At 42.7% G+C, this 24,656-nt stretch overlaps 1 protein-coding gene across 2 annotated transcripts in view; it reads right to left on the bottom strand.

Moving 5' to 3' along the window:
* Positions 1-24,656, bottom strand: part of MYH9 (myosin heavy chain 9) — a 95,550-nt gene that overhangs the window by 57,944 nt on the left and 12,950 nt on the right. For both annotated transcript variants that reach the window (XM_073325086.2, XM_078850629.1), the window contains exons 2-3: positions 18,226-18,578; positions 10,913-11,069 (exon numbers count right to left, since the gene is read on the bottom strand). In XM_073325086.2, the coding sequence (XP_073181187.2) occupies positions 10,913-11,069; positions 18,226-18,558 (490 nt within the window). In that variant the 5' untranslated portion in view covers positions 18,559-18,578. The remainder of the gene's footprint in view (positions 1-10,912; positions 11,070-18,225; positions 18,579-24,656) is intronic.

Consider the following 24,656-nt stretch of genomic DNA (forward strand, 5'->3'; position numbering starts at 1 on the left):
CTCAGTTGGAGTCCAGTGCTATGGAGTCCAGTTGGAGTCAAGAAAATAGGGTCTTGAAATTAAGCATCTGGCAACCTTAACCATAGGTATAACTACCTATAATGAAGTGAAAAGAAAAGGAGTACTTGTGGCACCTTAGAGACTAACAAATTTATTTGAGCATAAGCTTTCGTGAGCTACACAAAAGCTTATGCTCAAATAAATTTGTTAGTCTCTAGGGTGCCACAAGTACTCCTTTGCTTTTTGCGAATACTAACTAACACGGCTGCTATTCTGAAACCTATAATGAAGTGGCAGACTTCAGTCACTGAAGACTTAAGGTATGTTCAATGTAGTTCTTTAAGAAATCCACAGCTGAATGACAGGTATAAGGACAGACCTCTAAGCAGTTCAGAAGGCCACACCCATTAAGGTCTCCAGGCGGTCAATGGATCACCAAGGTATGCACCAGGATTCTGCATGACTGGGCACTTGGAGGGTTCATCGGGGAATAACCAATGACTAATCTGCACATAGCCCCAGGTGTTGTATTCAGTAGGGCAGACACCTGGCTGGTTTTGCAGCACATTCATATGTAGCTATGGCCTTTTGAAAACTTGATTAAGTGATGAGCAGCTCATTTGCTGGAAGAGCTTATTCGGGGGCTCATGTAGGAAGCCTGTTTGAGACAAAAAGGTAATATCCATATCCTTCATGATAAAACAGTGGCAGTAGCAAACAGCCACATAAGCCAGATGTCAAATAGAACAGAGTTGATGGACACTAGAATCAAACTTACACAAATCAAATGCCCTGGCAGACACTTTGTCTGGAGCAGCTGTTCTCAGACTGTGGGTTGGGACCCCAAAGTAGGTCATGACCCCATTTTAATGGGGTTACCAAGGCCAGCATTAGACTCACTGGGACCCAGGGCTGAAGCCGAAGCCCGAGTGCTTTAGCTCTGAGCAGTGGGGCTCAGACTCTCCCCCCACCTCTGGGTCATGTAGTAATTTTTGTTGTCAGAAAGGGGTTGTGGTGCAATCAAGTTTGAAAACTGCTGGTCTAGAAGAATGTTTTAGAATCTCATATGAGGGAGGGAGGTGGTGACACAGCAGCAGACTAGTTAATATCCTCCACAGGTGGATGGTAAATAGAGTTTCTCCTTTTCACACCTTACTATAGAAATAGACATATCAGTTGGTGACCATCCAGGAAAAACCCTAGACAGTAAGGGTGAACCCTTTCAGTGCTATGTTACCCACTCCCATTTGCTTTCCCCATGACCAGCAGCAGCTGTGAGTCACCTCCGCTTTAAGCCACTAGGAATGTACCTGCGAGTGCAGGCAAGTCACAGCAGTATGCAGACACTACCATAAAAGGAAACATTCCAGTTTGGAATCTAAGGAGAAATTCCTTCCCAGCACTGCAAAACAGCCATCACTGGGATAGCTGGAATTCTTCTAATTGTGTACGGACAGAAGACTCAAATGCTGTGCTGAGCCACAAAAAGTAGGACCCTAGCAGAAGGCCAAAAAGTTGTTAAATTGCTACAAAAGCAGCAGCTCTTAGAAGTTTTTCCACTTTAAGAGGCACTTACTCTAAATTCCAGGATGTTACATATTCCATACAACCCTCTCATTTTTCTTGCATAACCACGGCCAAAGTCAAACTTCAGTTGCCAGAACTAGAAGCATCCATTTTCTTGGAGGCCCACCTCCCACATCTCCAAAACTGGTGGCACATGCAAGTTACTCATACTGGGTAACAACTTCAATTGCTTACTATAGGGTAATTGCCTGAAAAGCAGATTATTTTCAAAGTCACTCCTCTGAATTACATATTACATATTTAATAAGTAAACCATTAGTCTAATTGCAGCAAAAATTCTGTACTTTAGACCAGCTGGCAAAGAAATATTTCTATCTAAGCTTTATTTAGTTCTTATTACCACAGTATCAGAGTACTTACAAAGTAATCTCAAGGATCCAGAAAGTACAGTCTTCAAATTCAAGGTGTACAGTAATACTCTAAGTGCATATTACATACATTTCTTTTTTTGCCTATGCAAAAAAAGAACCATTCTTAACCTCTGTAGTCCCCAGATATCAGAGTGCATTTAGGTTGGTTCCAGGATCTGAAAGCATTCGCACAAAAATGTATCATGAAGCCAAAAGTTGATTTTTACAAGAGATGTATGTAAAAATCCTCAATGAAACATTGTACTGTGAGATAGCAAATGGACTGTATGAGTTCTGGGACTGCTTTTGCATATGCTAGTACAATGGGCAAGTGGCTACAACCTCAGCTCTCAGAGCAGCAGCCGTGTTAGTCTGTATTCGCAAAAAGAAAAGGAGTACTTGTGGCACCTTAGAGACTAACAAATTTATTTGAGCATAAGCTTTCGTGAGCTACAGATCAGCTTCATCCGATGAAGTGAGCTGTAGCTCATGAAAGCTTATGCTCAAATAAATTTGTTAACCTCTGCTCAGGTGGTTTTGTTTTGGAGGATTTGGGGGTGTGGAGGAAGAGAAATTAGCAGGCTAGAACAGAACATTCAGTTTATGCTAAACATTTTAGTTACAGAACATCCTAAAAGGCCTTTATCACCCACTTCCTCTGCATGAGCAACTCCGATTTTGAGCCTGTACATCTCCATAAAAGGAGAAGTAATATAGCTTTCACACAATGGTGACATCATCTTTCCAGCTAAGAGGAAGTGTATCTGAAAGGCAATGGCTTGGCTTGCAATCCCCAGCCTATAGCTGACTCATTAAGGCAAAAAGCTTAACCATTGCTAGATGGTACCACCCACCTCCTAACCACTGAACATAACGTCTGGCAGAAGACAGGCCAGAGAAAATGCCTAGTCTTCTTCGTTTCCATTACTAAATGCTCCTCTGACACTGCTGCTAGTGCATGCAGACCAATTTAAGCAACTGACAGGCTGACCAAATGAGGGGATTGAGCTGAAGTGAGAGCGCAAGACTGATTTAGCCTTAAATGAAAAGGTTTGATCCATGAAGCACTTCAGTCCTGCACCCTCTTCACACACACCTGATTTTACCATGTAATCTTATTACAGCCTCCCCCCCCCCCCCACACACACACAGAGCAGGCTCCTTTAGGGCTCTTCCCAGTGGCCTTATCTACACTTGCATTTTATTTCAAGTTTCTCCCCACAGCCACTCCATTGGTGAGAGTGTAGCACAGCCCGACCAGTGGTATTTGAACAAGCATGCCATCTAGCCATGTTGCAAGCAGGGTTAGAAGCACTGTGATTAAAAAGCCAGCAGACAGTCTCTCTTATCACTCCAACTGGGAAAAAAATTTGGAAGTAAAATGTTCGTGTAGACAAAGTCAAAATCCAAGATCCAAAACCAGAATTAATATGAAAGTGACCCTGGACAGGGATAGCAACAGAACTTCTAGGGAAGAATGGACAAGGGAAGAATCAGCTGAAGTTAAATCTCAGCTTCATGCTATCTGACGCTGAAAGATTTGTACGAAAAAGTTAAATATACACAAATTGTTCTATATATTGATGGAAACATCTAAGCTTATTTCCCCAAGACATTCTTGGACCAGATCCCAGATCCCCTCCTCCAGCGTTCCAGACCTGAAACTGGAAACAGCAAAATGGGAAAATAAAAAGGTGTCTACCTGAAATTTTAGGTTACACAAATGTTTGGGGAGTTCTGAAAGGAAAAAAATTGTATGCACGCTCCTGTGCTCATGGTGCCAATACCATATTTAGCAGAGGGGCTGACAGTCTGGGCTAAAGTGCCACATAAACTGGCTAAAATACTTCAGCTTTGGTTTATAAGAACCAACCAAAAGGTGCGTAGTAAGCAGCACAAAGCAAATGGGTAAAGAATTTTCTATGTTCTTTGCTTGAATAGAAATGGTGTTTCAAAGCAAAAGAAGACACTTCCAAATTGGTTATGACTCCTGAGTGCAATCTGAGAGAAGACAATCCCCTATAAAAAAACATTAAACTATGGAAATCAAAAGCTACATTAGCCTGATCACCCAATTCACATGTAGACACCACTGAAAAGAAACATTCTGTATGACAAGCAAGCAAAAACTTAACAATGCCTCTTGCTTTGGATTATTGTAGAGCCATGCACAAATTGCTAAAGAAATCACTAGTAGTTTTCCTTCCATTTTAGTGGGAATTTAACTGGACCCTTCCATGCTGTTAAAAAACCAAACCCACACACAACAACTAAAACCCACACTCAGTCTCCCATAACCCACAGTTCTGCTGCCACCTCTAGCAACTGAACGGCTATGTCGCTGGTGGAGAACCAGTTCAGATATTTACTGCATAGCAGTCGCCAAGCGTTAAGCATCCAGGGACACACAGGGGGAAGAGCTCTCTTAGGGGAGCAGACAGTTCCAAACATACAAGTTTGACAAGAAGATGAAATGCTGGTTGGGTCAGTCCAGTCAAACTAAGCAAAGCCAGAAGCGTCCCTGTTGACTCAAAATTTAGGAAATATGAAAACACCTGAGAGTTATAAACTAAGTAAAAAGAACAGGAGGACTTGTGGCACCTTAGAGGCTAACAAATTTGAGCATAAGCTTTTGTGGGCTAAAACCCACTTCATCGGACGCATGCAGTGGAAATTAAGTAAGAAGATTACACACACAGAACATGAAAAAACGGATGTTGCCATACACACTATAACGAATAAATAAATAAAAATAATAAAATAAAAAATAAAAAAAATAAAAACAAATAAATTGGTTAATCTAAGGTGTCACAAGTACTCTTTCTTTTTGCAAATACAGACTAACAGGGCTGTTACTCTGAAACCAGGTGAGATCAGAGAGGTGAGCTATTATCAGCAGGAGGAAAAAACCTTTTGTAGTGAAAATCAGGATGGCCCATTTCCAACAGTTGATAAGAAGATGTAAGTAACAGTGCGGGGGGGGGGGGGGGAGCATGGGGAAATAGTTTTACTTTGTGTAATGACCCATCCACTCCCAGTCTCTATTCAAGCCTAATTTAATCGTGTCCAGTTTGCAAATTAATTCCAATTCAGCAGTCTCTCGTTGGAGTCTAATTCATGCTCAAACTCTACAGTATCAGACCAAGGGGACTTGATATTTCCTATGAAATGTGGCAACTGGGGAAGGGCCTCTGAAGAGCATCCATCTCCCTTCCCAGAGAGCAATAAGGGTGTTAATACACCAGACCCTCACTAGAACACGGGATTTGTGATCCATGTGCGGTACTGCATTAACATGGGGACCACATTAAAATGAATTGAAATTAAACTAATTAAAATTTGGGATCCATGGCCGCGACCACATTATATGCAAATTCACGCTATACAGACGTGCGTTCTAGCAAGGGTCCGGTGTATTGAGTTTAAACACTTGTGATTCAATTAATCATCCATTTATTCAAATCCGTGGAACGGCCACTACAGTATTTTCTTTGTCTTAAACTCTAGAAGTGCCACATGTAACGTAAGAGTGACATTACTTGATCAGTTTAGCTCTCCTACAATCCAGTTTGACAGGCTATTTTTCCCACCCACTTTGTGCCTCTTAGTGAGCCACATGCAACAGTGTCCTCTTTAAAAGGAAGCTTCTGCACAGCTCTGATAAGACTCCCTATAGAATCTAAAGAGGTTACATATACTTCTGCACTAGGACAACTTTAGGTTCTAGTTCAGACTATCTAGGGGCATTCCTCCCCTTAAGGTAAAATTTCATTATTTGTATCCGAAGCTTCAGTACTTCAGGGAACATTTACACTGCAAAACATGTCCACGACAGTGAACATCAACTGACTCTTGTTCATACTACCAGGCAAAATAAAAAATAAATAAATAGCAATGTAGATGTTCCCATTTGGGCTCTGAGACCCAGGGAAGGGGATGGCTCTCAGAGCCCAAGCAGGAACATCTACATTGCTATTTTTAGCCCCATTGCAAAAGCCTGAATCAGTTGACCCAGGCTCTAATACTCATTGCTGTGGGTTTGGTTTTTTAATGCAGTGCAGATGTACCCTTGGATATTCCAGTCCCTTTAGCCCTTAGATTGGCTAGCTCCCGAGTGACTACCAGCAGTAAACTGGCTATTTAAAAATCACTGGGGGCTAATCTATGGAAATCAAGGAGTGTTTAATATGCCCCATATTTTTAAGACTCTTGTCCAATCTACTGCTAAAAACCCAAATGACCGCTGAGACGTGTGGGAAACGGTCTCTCCCTGCTACTTGTTCTGCCTGCTGAAGTGAGACAAGCTGGCAAGGAGGGAATAGACAGATCCAGACCTGAGAGGTGCATTAGGAGCAAAAAGCAGCAACACTCTTCTAGGGAGAAGTTTTGAAGAAGCCATTAGGGACTAATTGTACTCCCTGTGGAGCCCAAATGTTGCCAAGGTTTAGTGTGACATTTCAACAGCCATTTTGTGTGGTTCTTTAGACACTGGTGTCATGTCAGTATTTCACAGAGAAGATTCTTCACCAGCATCTTGAGCAGGTGAACAATGCTTCCCACTAGCTTGAACAGACTCCATTCCAACAGCTCTGAAATGCCTTTTCCAAATAGATCTACTGCAGATGCTACACAATTGTTTATAAATTCTTTTATCTGCCTTAAATTTCTACACACACATACACTCCCTTTTATGCACATCTGCTGCATTAGAGTAATGCTATGCATGCTTAAGACCTCTCCATATAAAACCATTATCCTTCAGCTCTTCACTGCAATAAAGCCACTTTCTCTGAAAGAGCGGCAAAGAGTCCTATGGCACCTTATAGACAAAACAGACATATTAGAGCATAAGCTTTCGTGGGTGAATGCCCACTTCGTCGGATGCATCAGACGAAGTGGGCATTCACCCACGAAAGCTTATGCTCTAATATGTCTGTTTTGTCTATAAGGTGCCATAGGACTCTTTGCTGCTCTTTCAGATCCAGACTAACACAGCTACCCCTCTGATACTTCCTCTGAAAAAATTCAGACCCTTAGGTACTCAAGGTGCCAGACACCAGGAGAATTACAGCACTTGGGCACCCTGGGTATTTCACTCCCACACACAAATATGGTAACTATTACAGAGACTTCCAAAGTTTGTCCACAAGAGCAGAATTCTGAGGTCCCCTCTAGGCCCCATAACAGAGCAGATTGGAGATAAAAACAGCACTACTTTAAATATGGCAATTTTTCCACAATGCCTCTAGGTCACAGCAGTGCCCTGGATTAGGATTAAGTTGCTTGTGGGAAACTTATTGAACATATAGGCACTGGTGCACCTTTGGTACGGGGGCCTCGACAGCAGCCTGCCAGAATGCCCAGTTCTGAAAGGTAGTGCATCAGCTTGAACACAAAACAAAGAGTTAAACAATTTCTGGATTAGTTTAAATCAGAATAAAAGCAATCCTATCCCAACCCCTAAATCTGAACAGGCTGCTTATTAAGATACCATAAACTCAATGAAACCAAAAAAATCCAGAATCCAAACAAATTTACACGTAGGCATTTCTGCTTTATCAGCGGAATGGAGTACAGTTACCTCTTGAGAGTTAACAGCTTGCTATCTTTCTCTAAAAGCATTCATACCATGAAGGATTCCCTGCATATTGGGCTCTGAAAGGAGAAAGGGGCACAACCATTAATCCTAAATGCCTCCAGTCCTTGCAGAGCACTGGGCTCTTTCATCTTCTGTTCTCAGTGCAGATTCCTCCCATACTACTGGCTGCTGCATCAAACCTCCCCCACAAGCTAATCAAAATGGGAGAAAGCCAAACAGGAATGTTTTCCATTGCCCAGGAGGCTGGCTGGGACCAGAAACTTTACAACAGCCCTCCATCCTCACCCCCAATAGCAAAACCCCAGTGTCATCCCTACAATTTAGTGTTTCTGCCATTTGGGATATCTGAAGAAGGAGACTGTTGCTTTAGAGTTACTTTGCTGCCAATACATACACTTTACAAGACACCGAAACCCACACTCAGAGCCCACTAAAACCTTGTTAAATAGATAGTGTGGTCACAGCCAGCTAGCCCATCAGTTGGGAATGATTTCCAAGCCCAGCAAGTGCACAGAGGAGGGTGGTTATAGGCCACAGTTATTCTGGACTAGATAAAGAGGACCTGGAGCAATCAGCTAGTTGGACAAGACTGCCATATTCATCATGTTAGATTTATTGTGGGAAAGGGGCAACAGCTGAGAGCTCTTTGCCTCAGGGCAGGACTGTAACCCTCTTTCCTCCACTTGTTACCTCTTCCCTTACAGCCAGGCAAGGTAAATACTTAAGCAGAACTCAACACCCCCCTCCCAGTGCTAAGAAAATAGACAGACGATCATCCTTTAGCTTTGTGCAGTGAATCAACAATGCAAGTCTGAGATTTCTGGGTTTCAGACAGTTAACACTCTATCAAAGTCAGGAAGAAAGATGAGGAGAAATACTAGTGACCTTTGGTTACAAACCACCACATGCAAGGGAACTTCACTTATCACTTCTAAGCCACAATTGTGCGGTTCTTCACAGAACTAACTTGTGTAACTGGCATAGATTCCATACAGGATGCTTGCTCTACATCCTTCAAGTGGTTTCACTGTTAGTTATCAGAGGAAGCCTCTTGTCTTCCAGAATCATGTTACAATAGCATCAAAGGAATTGCCTCCATTGTTGCATAGAAGTGGAGGTGCTTCCCACAAACTGGAAACTCTGCTAGGACAAGTCAGTAGCTTGTTTAAAGAAAACAGTTGTTGGCACTGTTGCTGACAAGGAGTAGGCAGGGAAGAGAAGGAAGCAATAGAGGAAGTGAACTGGAGATAAGAAGTTTATGGGCAGTCATGCTACTATGTAGTGAACAGAAGGCACATTTGTCCTGTTATTTGTGCAAAGAGTTTAGAAATTCCTTTGTTTAAAAGAGGAAATGAGGTTCCTTAAAGGACATGTTCCAGGCAGTGTTCTCTGGATGCAGCAAAGCCATTTTAGAGTGACCGCTAGGAAAGGTATTTGTATTTCTCAGCAGGGAATCATGCTCTTTAACAAGAAGCACTGCCTTCCTAACTCCTGGAAGTCATTGCCACCCTGCTTCCACTACTCTATGACCCCCTCTTCCAGAAAGCAGTTTTCCACTTCACCTTGAGTTATCTGTCATGCCAAATCTCCTGTGGGGCTGTACTCCAGCAGCCTTTGTTGGCATTCCTCCCTCCACCTATAAGTTTTGTTGAGTCACTGATCTGGGCACAAGGAAGCAGTTTCTTCCTGTTCCCTTTCCCCCCACACTATCCCACTGTTATAGCTCAACTATGCTGGAGAGTTTCTGAGAAATGGAGGTCATTAACTGTCAAGCTACACAAGTAAGGCCCTACCAAATTCACAGTCGTGAAAACCGTGTCACGGACCATGAAATCTGTTCTTTTGTATACCTTTACCACATACTATACAGATTTCACAGGGGAGAACAGAGTTTCTCAAACTGGGGGTCCCAACCCAAATGGGGGTCACAAGGTTATTGGAGGGGGGGTCATGGTATTGCCAGCCTTACTCCTGCGCTGCCTACAGAGGTGAATGGCTGGAGAGTAGCAGCTGTTTCCCGGGCACCCAGCTAAGAAGGCAGTGCCCCTCCAGCAGCAGCACAGAAGTCAGGGTGGCGATACCATATTAGACCATCCTTCTGCCCTGCTGCTGGAGGTAGTGCTGCCTTCAGAGCTGGGCTCCCGGCCAGCAGCCACCACTTTTTGGCTGCCCATCTCTGAAGGCAAGCACTGCCTCCGGCAGCGGTGCACAAGTAAGGGAGGCAATACTTCGACCCGCCCCCCCCACCCCAACAACCTTATGACTTCCCCCCCACCCCGTCACAACTCGCTTCTGGGTCAGGACCCCTACAGTTACAAAACCATGAAATTTCAGATTTAAATGTTTGAAATAATTAAATTTACAATTTTTAAAATCCTCTGATCGTGAAATTGATCAAAATGAACTGAGAATTTGGGAGGGCCCTATACATAAGACCAGATAACTGGAAACTGACCAAACAGAATTTTCTTCAAAAACAGAAGGAGATACAAGTTCTGCCCCTCTAGGGGAAGTGACAGAAATCCAGATTTTTAATAGTGAACAGTTCCTTATGAGATAGGGGAGTTTCAGTCTCAACCCTACCATGCTGTCTTGTCCCAAAGTGTCATTATTTCAGACTGTCCACCATCTGCCTTAGGCACTTCTTGTAGCTTTGCTACTTCTGCATCCATAATCCAGATACCAAGACAGGAAGAGACAGAATAGAGCTAACTCTATATACATCTGGGCATTTTACAGGATCCCCCAACTGTAGGCTTTGATTCTCTAAAAGGAGATCACCTTACTGAGAGGTGGGATGCATACAGGATCTTCAGAGCTTTACATAAAGGATCCCCAAGTGACACCAAGAAATCCACTGGCAGTTTACCAGGAACCCATAAACCACACCTGGTTTTGCATTAAATTCTTTATATCTGATGATACTATGTAGGCATTCTGCTAAATATAATCAGGAAACTATTCTGGTCAATGTATTTATTTTTAAATTTATGACCAGCCAATACACTGTGTAGTACTAGCAAATAAGTGTTTATCCTCCTTGACAGGATAGAACTTGATTGAGCTTTCATGCAATGAAAAACTAGTGTTGATCAGTACTCTACATCAAGGTTTCAGACCACACTCTGCTCTCAGCACCAAAAATAGCTCTAGGTTTGTCCTCAGTGAATTTCAATAGTTTTATTATAAGCGTACACACACACCTGCCCCTTCTTAGAAGGGGGACAGGAAGTTACACTGCCTAGTGACTCCTCTACACAACACATCCTCAGAGAGGTTTGCGGTCTTTTACAGTAAGTCCTCCCACTAGGTCTTGAATACCATTTTGACTTCAAGATCTCACTAAGAAAGTCACTGTCCCATAGTTAGCACTCACCTTGCATCATACTCCTGTAGGCAGTGTCTGTGATTGCATATATGTGAGGAGGCATCTCATGCCTCTTTTTGCCTTTATACATCTCCACAATCTCCTCGGAATATATGGGCAGGTTCTTGTAGGGATTTATAACCACACAGAAAAGGCCTGAGTAGGTCTGCGAGAAAAGACATCAGTTAATAGTAGTTAGAGTCAGACAAATCTTTGTTCGTTTAAGGTTTCTTGCTTGGAGGCAGTCCCCCTTTGAGAGGTTCTACTGGGGCAGTGAAGAGAGACAGGTAGGCACAAGTCAATACTGGAAACTGGGCAACAGCTAATACCAAGTTTACCAGTATGGCACATTACCTCCTTCAAGCTACCCTACTAGATACTCCATGCTATCAGGATGCTGTTGGGCAGCAACTGATCTATACTGGCTAGCTCATTCCAGTTAACTGCAGGGTCCATCAAAACTAGTTTCCCTGGCTTTCAGAGATCTGAAGTTTAAACCAAGTCTACACTTGACTGTAGAAAACTTCTCCCAGAAGCCTGGGAGCACATTTTATTGTGCGCTAGCTCATATTTGTAAAGCCTGCTTACTATAGTTGTCCAGAGTATAACTGAGACCCCTGTGATCAGCTACACAAGGGAACATAAGCTGATGTAGGGACAAGAAGTAATGCGTTGCATTAAGCACCATGGGCAGGGAGGTAAGCATTTTTCTTAATATATCACAGGACACCCATTAAAATGCATATGATCCCCACTGTTCATATGCATCAGTTCTTAAGTAGAGCTATCCTTTGCCAAGAAGTGTGAAGTACAGAAGTCATGCTATCAAACTGATGTTCAGCTGGAAAGAAGGCATACATTTTTAACATTGAGTAATTAACCATTGGAACAATTTACCCAGGATCACGGTAAATTCTCCATCATTGACAATTTTAAATCAAGATTAGATTTTTTTTTTTTTTAAAAAGAGATCTGTTCTAGGAATTTTGAGGATGTTCTATGGCCTGTATTATACAAGAGGTCAGACTAGACTATCATAATGGTCCTTTCTGGCTTTAGAATCTATTGCCACTGCTTGGTTAGGATCCTACAAAGTTGCTCATTTCCAGAAGAATTCCCAGTATGGGAGTCACCAAGGATTTACTTTCAGCAGTTTCTCCCTATTAAAGTTGCTGTAAAAAATTGACAGGCAGTACACTTCCCTAGATAGGAGAAAGGGAAGGGGTAGGAGATGGGGAGAGGCCCTCCACACTAAATCCTTGAAGGAGTGCCCAGTAAACTATTCTTTGGATTATTTGGTGGACAGCTGATACTTCCTCCTGACCCCTTCATTCAAAACAAGACTTTGATTCAGAGGTCGAGGCAAAATTGGTTTCTGAGAGGAAATATTTTGAGGAGCCACTTTAGTTCATTCACATACAAGACACAAACTTGTCTGGGGCTGCATTTAAAACAAGAGAATCACAAGTCCAACGTAGCTTGGAATTGATCAACATGTAAAACTGTTTTGGAGTCTCCCATTTTAACAATAAGGAAATACTTGCCACCTTCACTAGCATCCATCACACCAAACCCAAATTTTGGAATTTAGTTTCAACTGGCTTTAATCCTGCAGAGTTCTGAGGCAAGACAAATGTCCAGACACTTTTACTGCAATTTTAAGAGACCTATCTCAGAAAGACAGGTGTCAAGACAAGAGGAAGACAGAAAGTGTTACAGGTTTGTTAGTACCCACGTCTCAGAATGCCCTTTTTAATTGGAAACAGTATTTTGGACAGAAGGAAGAATGTCTTAGATATTTTAAGAATCCAAACTTTTCTCCTGAGGTTTGTAGTTGCTCAGAGAGCGTATAGATTTTATTGGCATGTGTTTGATTCATAAGGCCACACTCTCATCCTATCTTAAATGCTACAAGAATAGGGCGCATCTTGCACTTCCCCCACTTTCTCAAAGAAAACTGTTTTGGTGTAGTAAAGAGTCCTTTACTCTAAGCACAAGAGGCATTTGATCAGATTTAGCCTCTTCAGATGGTTCACAGTAAAGATTAGACTACTGGCAATTAGAAGGGTGGAGATAGCATCGGTTACACAGTTTATGGTCATAACCCTGATTTACTGGATGTTGCTTTCATTTTTAATAATTAGCCCTACCTGTGTGTCAGACTCAGGACAAAGGTGTTCAGGCATGCGATTTTAATCCCACACCCCATCAGTGGGCATCCACATCCATTTTCACATGGCTATAATGGAAGTCTGTGCACCAATTAGACACCCTGCCCCGCACCCAAGGAAAGAATGCCAACCAAGTTTTCCTGTGTGTATGGAGGTGGTTTCAGAATTAGTCTTGCATTGGAGGACACAAGACAACTTTTGGAAACTATTCTTTAAATAGTGTGCAAGAGAAGACCCCAATATTATTGAAGCATCTCTCCAAGATGGGATCCTACCAAAGGAGTTAGATAAATTTAGCTACCTGATGGGTTAGTAGCTCAATGTTAAGAGGTATATAAGCGAGACCAAGAGAAAACTGACAAATGGGCAATCATTTCCATGCTTAGATAGGTTCACTGAATTTTAGTGAGCTGACTTAGCTAAGTGGGTTGTTCTGCCACAGTAATACCAGCAGACATTGGCGCTGATTCTCTGCGATGTCCAATATAGCGTTTGGACATACAGACTATAGAGAGCTGGCATGGCTCCCAGGTGCAAGTGGAAGATAATAGGCGCCATTATGCTCTAATTTCCTCCAGTGGTGTAAGGTCTGTTGCATACCTTACACCAATGGTGGATCAGATGCAGTGAAGCTCTGTTCCACCACACCTGCCCACAGAATGCCACCTGGCACACCTTTTCTTTTCCCCTAATACCAGGTGTGGCTGATGCAGCAAGCAACCATGCTGTTAAGGGACAAGTTATAGTCTAACTGGAACTTGCACAGTTGTTTTGCTGGAGTTCAAAGAGATGTTATATTGTAAACTATGCTGCTGCTTTTCTTGTGAACATCCATTGTTGCTTATAGCCACTATATGGCTATTGTGAACAGAAATAGATTAGAAGAGAATATGCCTGTTAGTCTCCCCCAGTAAGGAAACAACATACTTCTGGAGACAAACTTTCCAGACTGTTTGGAAGAGGTACTAATAAGTTAGGGAGGCAGCGATTTAATAGTTTGTTTTGTTTTATTGCGGAAAGGGGTAAAGAAAAAAATGTGAATAAGTGGCAGCAAGTAATGCTGAAAGATTCAGCTATGGATTTAGAGTCTGCTTGTGTCTGTATGAGTACAGCTTCCTACGGAGGAGTGTAAGCTGGTGAAGTAGGACTGCCCATATTCCAAGCAAGAATAGCCTGGAGGTCTGAAGCTGGATGGAAGCAGTCTGCAGCACAGGAAGAGCAGCAGTTAGCAACAAAAAGAACATTAACGCTATCAGACCAATGAAGCCATGCAGCAAGGAGAAGCTTGTCGTCTCCTCCTTCCATCACCACTACCAACTGGGATTGGGGGTGGGGGGGAGGAGAGAAACACACCTAAGGGCAGCCTTTTGCAGAGCAGGTTTCAGAGTAACAGCAGTGTTAGTCTGTATTCACAAAAAGAAAAGGAGTACTTGTGGCACCTTAGAGACTAACCAATTTATTTGAGCATGAGCTTTCATGAGCTACAGCTCACTTCATTGAAAGCTCATGCTCAAATAAATTGGTTAGTCTCTAAGGTGCCACAAGTACTCCTTTTGCAGAGCAGTAATTCTCTAAGGCAATAGTTAATTTTATCCTTTTAAGTATCTGAGGTTCATGGAAGAGAGATACTTATTACACAGCTCTACCAATGCACACCCCTCCTAATCTGCAGCCCCAACACAGTGATCTCACTCACTTTGCTACTCCACTCTGAGTCTGCCAGCCTTACCAAGGAGTTCAAAAGTCATCTTAGTCGTTTTGGGAATGTCAATTTAAATTTTCATTTGTGTCCCAGTCTAGGAACTGAACCCAAGTTTCCAGAGATTAAAGGCTAATGCACAAAGGTGACACCTAACAAAGTTGTCTCCACTGCAGCTCTGCTTTGCTTCAGACATCACTGCTCAATATTATAGTTTTGGACTTAAACCTCACTGGTGTTTTGGTTGATGCACAGGGCAGACTAGAATCAGGTTTACTCTTTAGCAGTTAATCTCCTCCTGTCAGCCTTGCAGAGATAGTGTAAGCATGTTTGACTCAGAAGACAAGAAGAGTTTAGGAAGGAAAAAAGTTTTTCCCAGGGTCTAGCCTCTGCTGATGTGGTTGCTGGACTGGAATACTTGTAAGGTTCTGGATTTACATTCTGCTCTGGATCCAGGACACACATTTAAGGTGAGCAGTGAGTTACCAAGATGAGCCAGAGAACATGCTTAGTCAGGAAGGGTTAAAGTCAAGCTCAGTTCAGAGAATGAAAGCAGATAATCACAACCATCAGCAAAGTCATCTAAAACCAATCATCACTGTAGAAACAAATCTCTTCAGTCTGTGACACTGATTTGCTGTTTCCAAGTTCCTGAAAGGTCTGCCACTCCCTGAACAAACGTCTTAGGATATACCTACGCTGCCCACGTTACAGCGCGACTGCAGCAATTAAGAAAAAAACAAATGAGGGGTTTAAAATTTAATTTTAAAATTTAATAGCTTTATCGCCAGGGGTGCGGCTCCCAGTGTTAAAGCGTCGTCTCTACTGGCACTTTTCAGCACTAAAACTTTTGTCGCTGGGGTGTGTTTTTTCACACCCCTGAACAACTAAAGTTTTAGCGCTGAAAGTGGCAATGCAGACACAGCCTCAGAGTCCCCACTGTAAACTTAGTCTCAAGCTTTCCCATCCCCCTTCAGAGGAAGGATAGGGGAAACACCCCCTCCCCCCCACAACTTCTCAGAAACAGAGCCCCCACCTGCAGGAAGAGGCAGAAGCCAAGAACAACACTGTTATGTTTATGACCTTTCCAGAGATCTTTATACCAGAGATAGTTTGTGTTTGCTCTCTTCCTGTCAAGAAGATTAGTGCCCAGCTGCTGTCCAGTGGAAAGATTTTAGCTCTTCACCTTAATCTCCTGACTCACTGGGGAGAGCTGCTGGCCAATCTGATCAGCTCACTTCACTAATGGGCAGACTCATGTTTTTGGATAGATTGGTAGGACCAAGTTTCACTCTTGCAGAACGCATTACTAGTTAGGTTTAAGAAAATCTCACTTCCACAAATATCCTTTATGAAACTGGTTATATTTCAATTTGTTACACCTATGGATCATGTGACCACCTGTCTGACGCATCACTGAGGGGAAATCTCAACACCTGTGAAATGGCAGCCTATTGCAAGGCAAGTGAAATATTTAACTCACTTGACTACCTACCACTAGTTTTAAGATTTGTTAATTTAATTTAGGAGGGAAATATTACCTAGGATACATATGATCCATTTACACTTTATTTTAAAATTTAATAGCTTTATTAGGAAGGGAAAATATACCCATTTCTCAACAGTACAAGGCACAAGTACCGCTTTGATTCTGAGCTGCACAGCTCAGAAGTCACAGCCTCGGGAGGTCGAGGCAGCTGTGGTTACACACAACTACCAATCAGCTATTCAGCAACCTAGAATAACGAAATGTACTGAGCTCCAGCCAACACCTCCTCATCATGCCCCCTGACATCAGGCAGGGAGAAGGCTGGCATGGAACTTTTACACCAGTTCTATACCTTGAAGAACTCCCACTCCAAAAATGGTATTCTGTAGCAGCTGCCTATGTCCCCTGTGAAGTGGCCACAGCATCAGCCAGAAGTGGAACCAAAGACTCTAGGTTAGGATCGTATTACCTAGATCAGTGGTTTTCAGACTCTCAATTTGCGGATCTCTAAACAATTTCAAATGGAGGTGCAGACTCCTGTGGAAATCTGAGACAGTCTGTGGATGCCCTGGGGTCTGAGGACCACAGGTTGAAAACCACTGACCTCGAAGTTGGCAGTTCAACGGAGTTCTTACAGAGGTACATGGTGGGAATGAAGATGCACCATTTGCTGTCCTAGATTAGATTGCTTATCTCTGCTAATGGCTACAGAGACCCTCTTTGTCTTGCCACAGAAGAGGCGAGGAAGAGGACTAGGCCTCTTTGGATGACTAAGTAGCAGGTATCAGAGAGACTATGGGAGACTTATTGTTAGAAACATGCTCTGACATTTGGAGAGATCAGACAAAGTACATAAGAGGTATGAATGTTACTAGTGTTCAGAAAAAAACAATAATCTAGATTTTCTTTAGAACTACAGTAACATTAGCATCCTCAATAGGTCATCGGGCAGCAGACATAACACACTAAAGAATCTACTTCACATTGCCTAGAGACACTGAACATCAGGACTTAATATCTCCATCTCCAGCTCTGACCATTCTGCTATCATTCTGTATTGTCAAATAAGGACTAGACTAGGACCAAACAAAATAGGAACAAAATTTCTCCAGAGGTAATCAGCCAGTGAATTAAAAAGTACATTACCACTGAGCCTAGTTCATCCTGTGCCCCTTGACAGCCTCTGCTTTAACAGGGACTTAAGGAATAGACTTGTGTGCTGTTTGATGCAAGTCACATTAACAGTGACATTTCAACAGGAACTACAGAACCAATGCAGATTCCAAATCCTTATCCTCTAGCATGCCCCCTTTGGGCTCTTGTACCTTATTCCTTATGATTGTGCATGACTGTCATCTACAGATATCACTGTCATTTCCATGGCAACAACCCAGTAAAAGGATTATGCTGTTCTTGTAAATTTTGGTGGGAGGGAAAAGACTAGAACCTGGTAGTTCAGATAAACATCCTGTACCCCAGAACAGTGTCTGTTACTGGAGAGGGCACATGTGCTAAAAACCTGAATCTCAGAGGGAGATTAGAGCCAGCTTGGCATTAGCATTCCCTTCCATTGAGGTTCCAGATGTGGGAAAAGCAAGCCAGATGTTAGGTATACATCCAAAATGGGGTTTGTTATTATTTAGTACTGTTTTAATCAGGCTTCCTGCTTTCCAAAGTCTCTTTTTTCTAGCCAAAAACAAGTTAATGATATTCAAAACATACTCCAAACAACGACACTCAAATGCCAAAGTCCAACCATTTCACCACAGCATTCCCTGAGATCCATTCTACCCGGGGAGAGTTGTGGGGCTGAAGAAGCAGCGGTGTCACATAAGACTTTCATACGGGGCAGTGTAAGGTTAACTATAAATGTTTGGGAGAAGTTGGTTGCAGCAAGTTTACATGGAATCCCCATAAAAGCCTTCCCCGCCCCCCTCCCCAAATACAGAAGATTGTTACTTACATAGATGAGCCCTGAGTAGTATCTCTCCTTCAAGTTGTGCAGCACAGAAGCCTCATTCAGGCAGGTCAGCTCTGCCATATCTTCCACTTTAGAGAATTTGGGTGGATTCATCTTCTGGATGTCATCTTTGTTTATTCTCACTTTCTTTCCATTTTCTGCCAGCTCCACAATGGCCTCATCTCCCACTTCCTCCTTCAGACTGGCCGCCTCAAATCCATTCTTCTCTGATGGGACCCACACCAGTTTCTTGGCTGCCCAGTCAGCCTGAGCCAGAGGGTTGTTGATGAGGTTTTTGTCCACGTAAAGGTACTTATCAACGTCTTTTTGAGCCATGGTGATTTATAACGAGGGACCTGCCAGAACAAAAAAAGAACTCAAGTTTTTAGAATTTAAGCAGCATTATGAACTCTTAGAGGCAAATGGACTCTACGCTGGCTTAGGTCCCTGGCTATCAGGGCCTCCCCCACCTTAAGCTTATTTCAGTAATCACAGGTGGTTTGCGGGAATTACACACAAGGTCAGGGTTTCTCTTCCTAAAATGACAGGAAAAGAACAGACTGTTCAAACATTGTGAGTATTTAGCATTTGGAAAATATGTATTTTCTATTCCCTAGCAAAAAACAAGTTAAACTGAAATTAAGCTTGTAAACATGTTAGACAATTCGGAAGCAACAATCCCTATAGTAACTTACTGACAAACACCTAGATAACTACTTGTTTCGCATTGCAGTTAAGATCAGATTTCTTGACTAATATCACCACTATCTAGGCTGTTGACAATTCACTGCAGAATAGTTTTAACCAAACTTTTTAGCTCTCTCCTCAAAATGGAGGGGGAGTGAAGTCTTTTTGGTATTTCCTGGTTCACTGAAAACGTGATATTTGATGTACTTCAGCATTTACAAATGCCATGGATTGCCTGGGTTGAGCTGTCAGTTACCCTTTATTCCCTGAAGATATCCCTAAGTGTCCCAAGACACATTTTAAGAAGAAGAGAATTTAAAAGGCGGATTAAGAATACACCAAGTACTCCCCATAGCCAGATTATGGTACATACCCAACACAAATCTGGGCTTAACTCAGTTTATTTGTGCTCTGTAGGTCATCCTTACAGGAAACTGTTGAAGATGTTAGTTATCAGGGTACAGAACCTTTCTGGGTTAAGAAACATTATGGTCACTACTTTGTTTAAAGATCGTGTTTTTGTAGCAGTGACATAACTGAGGCCTAGTGATGGAGAGATCACTGACATTGCATCAGGGAGAACGTTGGGGATTTCTAGGAGTGTGTATAAAACAAAGTAATTGGGATTTAATCTTTCATCAGAACTATCAGAAATGCTTCTGCCAAGAGGTTTTCGGTTCCTAAAATGGGATTTATGTAAGGCACCATTTGGTTGGTGAATCAAGATGCTGGTGCACTTCATGCACCAGGGCTTATTAAACCAAAGAAAGCCAGACACTTCACAAAAACACCAAAAGCCTTACCCCCTAGAATCGGTGCTCACCAGCTTGTCAGTCACTTAACTCACTCTGATTTTATGCAACTTTGTCAGAAATTTTCAGTTAGCCAGAAAAGAGAAGACAAAAAGGAGAAGAGGCAGGATGGTCTGTGCATGCAATAGGAGGCTGTCAAATACTGTTACAACAGTTCCTCTTCAAGTATATAAAGAAAGCTTGCAAAGCCAACTAGGCAGCATTCCGGCACAGCAAGAGTTTCCCAAAAAGACAACAGGAATTAAGAGCTTCACTGCAGGAGCAATCTGGCCCCAACATGCATTGGGATCAGCTTAAAGCATAGCATCCCAGCATTAAGCACATGTAACAGCAAGAAAAGTCTGGAAAAATGCCAATTATGGTACAGATCGGCACTGAGGCCCAATCCAGCAATGTGCATGCATGCAGGGAAATTCCTTTTATCAAATGGATAACTGCACTCTTGCTTTGTACTGAATGCTGTACTTGTTCCTGCTCTGCAAGTTTTGTAGCCATCAATAAGGATCAAGTAGTCCACATATAGCAATATCACTTGAACTCTGATTTAAAATCTACATCTTAGACCATGAATGCAAGGAATACACTTGCGTCTAGAAGACTAAGACACAAGCAGGGCCCTTGTGATTTGATAGTATTTTAGGTTTATTTCTGCAGCAAGACAGGTACAACCTGCAGTAGGGGCACCAAGGAGACATCCCATTACATCCACTGTTGGCTAGATAGCAGCAGGAGCAAAGGTAGAGTAACAGTGTTTGCAATCCTACAGTGCTTGGACAGCGCACACCTGTAAATGAGGCCATCACTAAAATGAGAGCAAGTTGTCATTCCATTCTAGAACTACACCACACTCCAGGACATCTGGCCTGAGTGAATACACAGGAAGGGGAAAGGAAGTCCAGGATCTTTGAAGAATGGGTTGGTGATTCAGCATGAGATCTTGCAAATCTCAGGTGGCCTTGGATATTTGCTACAGACTGTAGGCCAGCCAAAGGGTTAAAGAGAGAAAAAAGGAACTAAAACGTTCATTGTGTTCATGATCATATCAGGTTTGGCAAGGCAACAGATGTATTCTAACCTCCATTACACAGCTTCCTGCAAATGTAACTCCCAAGAATTTAACCAGTTTCCTTTTTTGGCTATAATCAAGCAGGACACCAGAGGCTGAGTGCTTCAGCTAAATTAGGATTCCCCAGGAAATGATTAAACTGAACGTAATTAAACTATCTGAAGAGCTCTACATTCAGCCTAAAATACATATTCCTGACTCCCTTTTCACGCAGAAGATACATTTGCTACAGTCTGGAGATTTTTCTGCCTCACATTTTGAGGTAGAGATGAACACCTTTTGGCTAGGAAATAGGACCACAGGTCAAGAGACACCTCACCCAGGTATGGACCCTTTCACACCCAATGAAGAGGATAGCCACATTAAGGAGACTGGTCAAAATCCTTATTTCAGGGTTTCTCCTCCTCCATCCCACACACAGTAAGACTACACTCTTCAGCAGGGAGAGATGGTTAGAGTGTACAATACCATTTGATAACTAGCCCTCCTAGCCCATGGCTTCAGCATGTACTGTACACTTCTGCCTCCATCAGTCATTCCAGATTGTGCATTGTGCAGGAGGGGAATGTAGAAAAATTAGGCCTCCTGGAATAGCCATATTACTCACACAATACAGAAATTAATCTGATGGCCAAACTAGGAGCAAATCCATTCCTGTGCTGGTGTTAACAATAACGCCAGGACTAAGAGGAGGCTGTTTACACCTCTAATTCCAGGGCAACCCTTAGCACTGCCCTACCTTGTGCTTCCTACCACAACTATGGGGCTCACAGGAGGAGGGAATTGCCTAGACAAAGGACTGCCCGAGTCACATCACCTACTGCCCCCATCCAATCCTTCACAGCTCCAGCCGGCTTCTGACAAGCACCACAGTATCTCCTGGACCTGGGACCTCTGTGACTACGTCTACACTACCGCGGTAAGTCGACCTATGCAACGCAACTCCAGCTATGTGAATAATGTAGTTGGAGTCGACACACCTTAGGTTGAGTTACCATGGGGTTGACTTACCTTACTCTTCCCATCGGGGGTAGAGTATAGGGGTCAACTGGAGAGTGATCTGCTGTCAATTTGGCAGGTCTTCAATAGACCTGCTAAATTGACCATAGGTGGATTGATCTCAGAGCATCAATCCCTGCTGTAGTGTAGACATAGCCTGTGATAATGCAGAGGTCCCCTGGGCAAGTGGTTATTCCCTGGGAGCCTTAAGCTCCCAAATTCTTTGCAGTGGTGAGGCCATGGGTAACTATGAATTTTTTTGGCCAAAGTGTCTGCAAGTCTGACACCAGCAGAAGATCCTAGTTCAGAGAGGGATGTAATTATTGAGGCCAGCTGTGTACAAGTACCCAATGAACTTCAATACTAAGAAATCCTATACATGGCTGAGTATGACATAAGAAACTTTATATATTCATGAGCATGGCTATCACAACACTCTGCTGTGACTATAGGCTGATTTCCACGTTCTGAATCCTCTTTGCAACAGAAGCTGATCTAGTCATTAGAGCTAGAGCATCAACACAGGCAGTCAGGTTTAAAAGCCAAACAATTAATGGTTGTGGGAAAGACACCAGCTAGTAGTGTTGCTCTGCAAGTGGTTTGTTTGCTCAGTAATTTGTTTTGGGTGTTGACATGATTGTGTGAGGCATTGACATTTATCTATACATGTATATTGGGCGATAGAGGGGATTATTGTTTGTTGCAATACAGCCTATAGACAACAGCACAAAGTGTCATGATCAAGATTTTTTATTTTTTTGGAGTTTAAAATTCTCCTTCCTAGTGTTTTCAGAAATAGTACAGCTCTATTAACACAGTAGTTCCCAAACAGTGGTCCATAGTAGTCTGGAGAGCAGGTTAGTCAAGTGTTTGCTTTCTTTTATCCAGGTGCCAAATCACATTGAAAGTTACAAACACATTCTTGTCATGTAAGTAGTTGTGTGATCACCACAAGGATATGGTGCAATTTCAAGCGGAGGAGAAGTGGTCTCCACAGTCATGAAGGGAGGGGAGATGCCCACAAGATATGAGGGTAGTCCATACTATGAAACAAAAGTATGAGAACCCTGTATTTATGTACTTCCGTCCAGATTCTTTTGAGCTAGGGTGACTAGACAGAAAATGTGAAAAATTGCGACGGGGGCAGGGCGTAATAGCAGCCTATAAGAAAGAGACCCCAAAATCGGGACTATCCCTATAAAATCGGGACATCTGGTTATCCTGTTCTGAGCTGACTGAACCAAACATTGCTTTTTAGTTAAGACGCTATCTGTCCCCCTTAGGAACTAGGAGGAAACATGCATTTGTCTCTTAAACACTTTGGTCTACACAGGAATCACACATACTGAAGTTTGCTTTAGGCTCTGTACACATTACCACTTACCGTGGTACAACTTACATGGCTTGGGGTGTGAACAAGCCACCCCTGGAGCAAAGTAAGTTGCACTGACCTAACATAATGTTGTCCACACCAGCGCTTGGCAGGAGAGCTATTGCTACCCACGGGGGCTGAAGTAATTAAGCTGACAGGAGAGCTCTCCCCCACTGGCTTAGTGCATCTGCACTAGTGGTGCTACAGCGGTGCAGTAAGCTCTGTAGTGTTGCCATAGGTTTAGTCTTCCCATGGATTTGCAGCTTTAGGGTTTGAGAGTTAAGGAGGTTCTCTTCCCCACAGCCCTTTACTCCAGTAGGACTATCAGGTGCCAATAAAGCAATTCTACAAATTGAAACTCACCTTGGCCAACCTGAAAAAGATCTAAAAGTTGCCCCCTTGCTGAAAGCCATTGCCTCTAAGTTTCAGAGCTAAGAACTGTTTCGAGACCTTTCAAAGAAGCCAGCATTATCTGTTTGTAATTTAATCTTCCAGAACTATTTGCATTACCCCCACTCCCCCAGTGTTTACTTTGTCAGCAGCCACAGAATTGTTATTTTTGGGATTGAGCTATTGCTCACCAAGATGGGCTTGGACTACACTGAACTATCTAGGTAAAAGCAGAAGTAAATTAGACTGAAAATAATCAAAGAGCACTAACAGGAGTTTTGCATCAGATTTACTGTAGTACTTGGAGTGCTGGTTAAACAGCTAGTATTAAACCAGGAGACTTCTGGTTTGAGTCTTCCAAAGCTTTCACTAACTGGAGATTTCCAGACCAGCCCCATAGGTGCTAAAACAGAATTTCTAGGGAAAAGGATTTACCATGGTGAGGCAGATTTGTCTCCTTTCTTATTGGAGAATAGCAAATAAAGGGAAAGAGGTTGGTCTTGTAGTGTAAGTCTTGGACTGGGACCAGTTCCTGGATTTGTCACAGATCTCCTGTGTTGCCTTAGGAAGGTCACATGTACATCAGCTCTTTATCTGTAAAATAGGAATACTACTTTCCTACTTTAGAGCCTTATCAGGATAACTTCATTGATGTTTGTGAGGTGCGCTGGTATGGGGCCATAGAATACCTAGGTAGAAGTAGTGGAGTGTCTGAAACAGCTCACTGTAACAGATCATCAATGTACATGCTCATGATTGGAGCTTGTACTTCCCTTTCTACATGCAGGAATGATTTGTCTGGAAGCTTACCTTTTGATAAATTTAATAGTGTCTTACTAGAGGACTCAAAATTTAATGGGAAATTATCCTGACAGGTGTGTTTAGTGACCTTTATGCCAGCATCATAGAGACAAGATTAGAAAGAGGGGAAAACAAAGATTAGCTTGTTTTAGGTAAGTGTCACTGTCTGATAAACATCCACGGTAAACATCTGATGAAGTGAGCTGTAGCTCACGAAAGCTCATGCTCAAATAAATTGGTTAGTCTCTAAGGTGCCACAAGCACTCCTTTTCTTTTTGCGAATACAGACTAACACGGCTGTTCCTCT

This window comes from Lepidochelys kempii, chromosome 1 (assembly GCF_965140285.1).
Source record: "Lepidochelys kempii isolate rLepKem1 chromosome 1, rLepKem1.hap1, whole genome shotgun sequence".
In the NCBI taxonomy this organism is placed as follows: Eukaryota; Metazoa; Chordata; order Testudines; family Cheloniidae; genus Lepidochelys; species Lepidochelys kempii.